This window comes from Miscanthus floridulus, chromosome 1 (assembly GCF_019320115.1).
Source record: "Miscanthus floridulus cultivar M001 chromosome 1, ASM1932011v1, whole genome shotgun sequence".
Taxonomy (NCBI): domain Eukaryota; kingdom Viridiplantae; phylum Streptophyta; class Magnoliopsida; order Poales; family Poaceae; genus Miscanthus; species Miscanthus floridulus.
The window spans coordinates 177,139,132-177,146,431 of NC_089580.1; the positions used below are offsets into that span (position 1 = coordinate 177,139,132).

Consider the following 7,300-nt stretch of genomic DNA (forward strand, 5'->3'; position numbering starts at 1 on the left):
ATGGGCGAGCTGGCCACGCTCGGCCACATGCGGGCGCGGGGGCGGGGGCAGGCGCCGGCGTGCGGCGCGGGGAGGGCTGCGGCGGGCGGCGCACGGCGTGGGGAAGGGCGGCGGCGCGCGGCATTGGCGGCAGCCCGGTGGCACCTCCCCTCCTCCACACGCCGGCGTTGGCGGGCTGGCATGGGCGAGCTGGCCACGCTCGGCCACACGCGGGCGCGGGGGCGGGGGCTGGCGGGGGCGGGGGCAGGCGTCGGCGCACAGCGTGGGGAGGGGCTGCGGTGCGCGGCGTCGACGGCGGCCCAGTGGCAGGCGGGCGCGGGGGCAGCCGCGGGTGCGGCGCACTGGGAGGGGAGGGCGACGCGCGGCGTGGGGGCGGGCCGGCGTTGGCGGACGGCGGCGTGGGGTGGCGTTGGCCAGGAGCTGCGCGCGTGGGGGCTGTCTGTCTGTGGCTTGGACTTCCCGGCCAAATTCGCCTAAGTGCCCCCACCCGCCCCTTTGCCGAGCATCGGATCAGGGAGTTGTCCTGGTTTGTAAGCATCGTACGTGACAACGTGTAGGAAATCTTCTAAAATTTTTATCATAGCCTCCATATACGATATCACGACATCTCAACAAGTTTCATGATTTTCGGACTTTGTTTGCTTTTTATAGAATTTAAAAACACTTGTCACGCAAGTTCGCGGTCATGTTTTATGAACAAGATGTCCTAAATTTTGGGTCCGTTCTTGGATACGGCCTCACACTACACTCAGTAACATGACTATCATTTTTTGAATCATTAAATTCCATTATTCGTACCACGTGCAGTTCAAATTTATATTTTTCGAAAAAATTCAAGTAAACGAAATAAAGTAACTAAATATATCAAAAAGCCACAAAAAATCCCCAAATTCTAACGAGGAGTTCCTGGTACTTTAAAAGGGCTGCACAAAAAATTTGGAGGCCAAAAACAAAAAAAATTTGCTGAGCGCCGAGGCATGGCACTCGGCAAAGGGGGTCTTTGCCGAGTGCTAAGAATAAGGCGCTCGGCAAAGAGGTTTTTTGAATTTTTTTTAGAAATTTCCTCTTTGTCGAGTGCCTTCACAGGGGCACTCGGCGAAGGTATTTTAAAAAAAATATAATTTTTTTAATTCCTCCCTTTGCCGAGTGCCAAAGTTGTCAGGGGCACTCGGCAAAGTATTTTTTTTTAAAAAATCTTTGTCGAGTGCCTAACAGCAGGCACTCGGCAAAGAAGGACGTGGCCGAATACCGTTACGCGGGGCAGCCTATGCCAAGTGCCGCGCTTTTGCCGAGAGCCTGGCACTCGGCAAAGAAGTCCTTTGTCGAGTGCCCTTTTTCCGAATGCCCGGCACTCGGCAAAGAATTCTTTGCCGAGTGCAATTCTTTGTCAAGTGCGGCACTCAGCAAAGAAGGTCTTTGCCGAGTGCCTGATTTTTGACACTTGGCAAAATAGTTTGCACTCGGCAAAGGCCCTTTTCCAGTAGTGATCGGTTGTTTTCTTGTCCATCTTTTTAATTAGCCACATGCTTCCCGATCTTTAGACTGTTTCTTAAATAAGCTACTGTCTTTTTGTAACAAATAAAATTAAGCTATATGCAAGTGATAAAAATGCAAACAATTAGCAGTGCTAGTAATCTTGCTTGTACCACACCTTAGAATATGTTAAATGATGATGAGGCCTAGAGGCACCTTAATTAGAACAAACTAGTCTGTCAACATATACTCCCACATCGGGTTAGAATCTTTGGAAACACAAGCATCATTAGATGTTAATGTTTATATCTACAACTAAAGATTTTCTTATATTACTTTGTACTCCCTCCAGTTCATAAGGAAAATCGTTTTGGACAAGACTTGAGTCAAACATTGAAAATATAAATCATAAATAACTTTTGAGTTGTTGAGTTTGAAAATGTAAAAATCATATGAATAGATTTGTTTTGAAAAATACTTTTATAAAAATATGCATAAATCATATTTTAATATATTTTTTTATAAAAAATAGTAGTCAAAGTTATGCTTTGAAAATCGTGTCACCATCTAAAACGACATCCTTTAGGGAACTGGAGGGAGTATGTTTTTTTCTTTGTTTATTTTTTAACACTATAATCATATACTCAATAAATCAACCTTTAGTTGTATTTAGTCAAACTTTTAAATTTTGACAAAGTTTATAGAAAAACTTCAATATTTATGAAACCAAATAAACACACTATGAAAATATATTTCATGTGTATCTAATGAAAGTCTTAGGAGTGATAATCCAATGCAATTCAGGCGGCTCGGCCGGGACGTAGAGCTCTTTTTGCAGCTTTTTATTCTTTGTTTTGAACTGCAATGAACTTGCTCAAGTATCCTCGATCCATCGCAAAGGAATGGAAAAAGAGGTTGGCCTGGTGTGGATGTTGGATTTCCTCCATTTTTCTCTGAAATGGCTGGCATAAGAAGATCTCCGTTTTTCGTACGGTCGTTTTCTGCGATCCAAAGGAGTGAATCCTATGTTTTTCCTGCATTTATCCTTCAATCGAGAGAGCCTTCAGCAGGGTTTCTCGCTGCCATCCGGTGCTCTACGCAGTTGAAACAAACGTCACTGACTTACCCAATCGCAGAGCAACGCAACATGGTCAGTTCAGTTCTTTTTTCTGAGGATTAGTTCAGTTCTTCGCTTTTTACTTCATGACAATGGATTGCGGTAGATTAGGAATCCGATCCATGCAAATTAAAGTGGCGTTCGTACTGTTATGTGTTGAGCGATGCAGAGCATGCAGACTTCAATTTGCTCTGTTCACTGACCCCAACTTACCAAACAATATTCTTACTCCCACTTGCTGTTGGGTCAGAGAATTCAGATATATGCTATTCTTTGTGGCGCTTGGATAGAACGAACGAGCGATGAATCGACGAGACGGAGAGGAGACATGTCGACGCATACTTAGCTATCTATCTTGCAATTCGCCAGGTCAATATTGCCCTTTTATAAAATCTGGTACCTGCATTCTGAAGGAAGCTAGAGTGGTATCTGCCTGCAAAAAAAGATTAGGGTTATAGATCAGCTCATCACTTCAGGATGTGGAAGCTCTATGTTTATTATTTTGTAATTGGTTTTGTGATGGGAGAATCTCTTGCGTTAGCACCTATAATTCCACGTATATAAATTAATACATATATAATTAAGTTATATATAGCAGGAGGAAATATATGGGCGAGGAGAATATAGTATTTTTGTTGTCCCATTGGTTTCGGATGGTGCGCCCTGTGTCAACTTGAGAAGAAAGTGGTCTGACGAAAAGGATATCACGTATGCCTTTCCTTTGCCTCCTTTTCGCAGACAGAAAGCTTTTGCAAATTTGCGTGGTGGGAGTCAAGATAAATTCCCTATTTTATTTTCGCGGCCGAATTCTCTGCACAACTAGGCCATGAAAGGAAATGGCAATGGAAAAGGAATAAAAGGGATAACTGCTGGCCAGATGAGCATCTATTGAGGTTTCATTTGATGGCTCTTCCAGACGTGCTTTGCATCTGATACTAAAGTCTAAGGTTCAAATTAACCTTCTTTCATGTTCCGTAAGTGTTTTTACAAGCTATCGTTTTGCCTAACACGTAATCAACGAGATCAGAACGTGAAGGGGTTTATAGTAACCATGCATGTGCAGTCTGGTTGACTTGTGGTGAGATAGATCAAAACCCAACTTGCATGTACCCGACGTTTCACTGTGTTTGTATGTGTGGTCTAGCTCTCTGTGCCAATGAATGGTCGGAATTTAGCCGCCAATATAAGTATAAATTAATCTTGTTGAGTTTTTGGATCTCAGTAATTGACCTAGGGTTAATCTATAGTCCACACTCCTAGTTGGATACCAAATGCTCCTTCAATAACCGAAGTACCTATCCTTTTCCTCGTTGATAAAAGCTTCAAGGTAAATCAGTCATTTGGATCGCATTCTTCTCCTAGTTAAATGATATAATATAGTAGTGCTCTTGCTAAATTTTCAAGAAAAAAGGAAGGTTCAGCTATTAATTTTTTAGAAAAATCTAGTCATCATAATTAAAATTAAGACCATGCATGGGACACAACAGCACATAAATCAGCTTTGCCTATATTTACCCTGATTTTACCCTTTTTAATTTTTTCAATGGTAGGCAATGTACCCTTCGATAGCAAGACATCTATAGTGACTTTATCAATCTTGAAATCTGTCAGCTTAGTCTTTCAGAGGTGCTCATGGGTGAAGTGCTCATAGAGCTAGTGTGGGTACGTGCTTTCACATGAGTGAGTATGCGCGCATGTATGTGAACATCTATGTCTGTGTTGAAATAATTCGTAAAAAGAAAATATTCCTTTTAAAGCACATGAAAAAGAATATTGTTTTAAAGTTTTACTCGACGATGAGGTTTGAATAAAAGAAGGGGGAAATTGTTACTCCATCCATCTATAAAAGAATGCAATTCTTACTTTTTTTGAGAAATCAAATATTTTAAACTTTGACTAAAGTTATATAAAAGTGTACTAATATTCGTGATACAAAATAAGTACCAAGAGATTAGTTATAAAATACTATTTGTATAATAAATTTACTGGGAGACATAAATGATAATACTATTTAGTACAATATAGATTTAGTCAAATTTTAGTTAGTTTGATCGGCACAGATCCTATAATTACATTTTTTGTGGATGGAGGGAGTATTATTTATTTGGACTGACTACTCATCTTGTGGCAGATTTCTGTGTTTGTTGTCTTCCACTTTTTCAGCAAATCAAATGTTGCCACGCAGACAAGAGAGAGAGAAAAACGAAAATACAGCATATATATTTCCTCCGTACTAAAAAATAAAGTCGTTTTAGACAGCGACACGGTCTTCAAAGTATTACTTTGACTCCTTATTTTTATAAAAAATATTTATCAAAAAGTGATATATGTATATTTTTATGAAAGTATTTTTCAAGACAAATCTATTTATATGGTTTTCACATTTCCAAACTCACACAACTTAAAAGTTATTTATGATTTATATTCCCAATGTTTGATCAAGTCTGGTCAAAAATGACTTTATTTTTTAGTACGGAGGGAGTATGTCACGTAACAACTTCTGGAATATTTTGATATTTCTTATCTTCTATGCAAAGCTTGTACACGAATCTTTACAAAGATCACAACCACACAAAAGTGGAAGGCAACAGCCCAAAAAATCTTTAGAAATTATGTATTTATTTGTCCTGTGCATATGGATTGCTTACGTACTCATGCAGACCCATTTGAGAAACAGAAACTCATTGATCAACGAGTCGGCAAACGTCATGTCCGTACCATCGTTTTCCTCAACATGCATCTGATCTCTGATCTCTGATCGCAGCGACGACAACGTGCCGACCAATGCACAAGTTGAAGAGAGGAGAACCAATCATGCGATTGCCTCGCCAAAGCAAACACGTAAGATTTGCATGCGACGCACGATCTGTCGATTCAGCTCGACGACGTTTGGCTACCTAGCTAGTCGATCTCTAGAGCTAGCGATGGACGGACCGAATTTTTTATAATTTAGCCATTTTTTTTAAATTTCTCATAGATAGACCTGTGGCGGAAAGAATTCAGAAAATGAACCCTTAGCTCGGCGTTATTGATGCTGGCGCTGAGGTAGGCGTCATTATCTCTGGCGTCGAGCTCCTGGGCACGGTGGATGACCTGGTAGGGAGCTCGGCGCCATACATCTTGGCGCCGAGCCTTTAATACCTATTGGGCCTGCGCCTTTTCTCTCATCTTCTCCCTCTCTTGCCCTAGAATAGCCAAGCTCCGCCGCCGCCGCCGCCCTCGCTCGAGCCGCGCCGCGTCGCGCCCGCGCCGTGCGCCCTGTGGACGCCCCCCCCCCCAACCCACCCCGTGCCTCGGCGTGCAGGAGCGCCGCGCCCCGCGGCACGCCGTTGCCCGCGGCTGGCCGCCGCGCTGCGCCGCCCCCGCCGGCCTCGCCCCGCCTTGCCGCCGTCCAGCGCCGGCGTGCCTCCCGCGCCTGTCGAGCCGGACTTGCCGCGTGGAGCCCCGGGCATCCCGCACCCGCCACGCGCCACCGCCAACCCCGCCACTTTGCACTTACTTCATGCTTGTTTGGACACACAAACTCCAACGTATTCTCAGGGTTTATCACAGCTCGATCTCCGCAATCGCATAGAGGAGGTTCCTCGAGTCGTCTAACTGCGGCTAGGTGCTTCTCCTTAGCCGTCATTCGCGGAGGGTTAAGGGTGGGTGGAACCCACCGCTTGAAGTGCTCACGTGGATGTCTCCCTCTAAACCAATTGTCGAAAAGGAGATACCTAGGATCAAACTTGTCTGCACCGTCGATCCACTGAAAGAAAAAGCACCTCTCATGGTCCTACACAACAAAATTCCAACAAAATATTAGTAGCATACTTACATAAATAAAGAAAAAGGATAGTGGAAATAATTTCTTACATTAAAACGACTGCATGTGTAGAAGCAACGCGCCGCTGTGTCCGGATGTTTTGATTGAAAAACATGGGCCAGAAAACCACAGTCACTGTTAGGGACAGGGAGGTCAGAAGGGACGGGGGCATCTTTGCTAGACGCGTCGGGGTATAATTCTCGAGGACGACCCCGTTTTCGCCAAAACTCCTCCCGAAACATTTCTTGCATCTAACAAAACGGATGTAATTTAACAAACATAAATCAAAACATCATAAATAAATGTCAATGAGAACCATAACTACAATACAACCAATTTCGTTCTAAGAAACGAAAGCAGTTAACATTAAACCCTAAACCTAGGGTTTCCCATTTGATGCACAACAATGAACACATAACATAACTACATACGCCTAGGTTTTGCTAGCTTTTTCCATGCCTTGGCATCATCCAACGGTTGTATAATATATATATATTGAGGGATACAATGAAACCCTAAGTGATGACGATTCTTAGGTTGAAAAATCCGACTAATATATACTGAATCGATGCTAAAAAAACTAGGAGGGAAGCGAGGATACCTTGCTCTCGAAGATCTACGGATCAAATCAAGGTTTTCAAGGTCTAATATGCCGATTCGTGAGGTAGGATGAAGTGGGGAGAGAAAAAACCCGAGAGGGAGGAGAAAGAAGAGGAAGAACGCTCGGGCAGGAAGGTTGGGCCGGGGTTAAATGCAGGGAGCTCGGCGCCAGTCACTACGGCGCCAAATTCGACGCCGTAGATCTTGGCGCTGAGCTCCCTGCCAGGTCATCCACCGTGCCTAGGAGCTCGGCGCTAGAGATGATGGCGCCTACCTCGGCGCCAGCATCAATGGCGCTGAGCTAA

At 43.9% G+C, this 7,300-nt stretch overlaps 1 protein-coding gene across 1 annotated transcript; it reads left to right on the plus strand.

The window, feature by feature from the left end:
- LOC136467513 (uncharacterized) lies at nucleotides 1–477 on the plus strand. Its single transcript, XM_066466246.1, has one exon. The coding sequence runs from the start codon at nucleotides 1–3 to the stop codon at nucleotides 475–477; it is 477 nt and encodes a 158-aa protein (XP_066322343.1).
- Nucleotides 478–7,300: the final 6,823 nt, after the last annotated feature.

What these genes read in the sequence shown, in the direction of transcription:
- LOC136467513 (XM_066466246.1), top strand. Translation starts at nt 1, where the DNA reads ATGGGCGAGCTGGCCACGCTCGGCCACATGCGGGCGCGGGGGCGGGGG.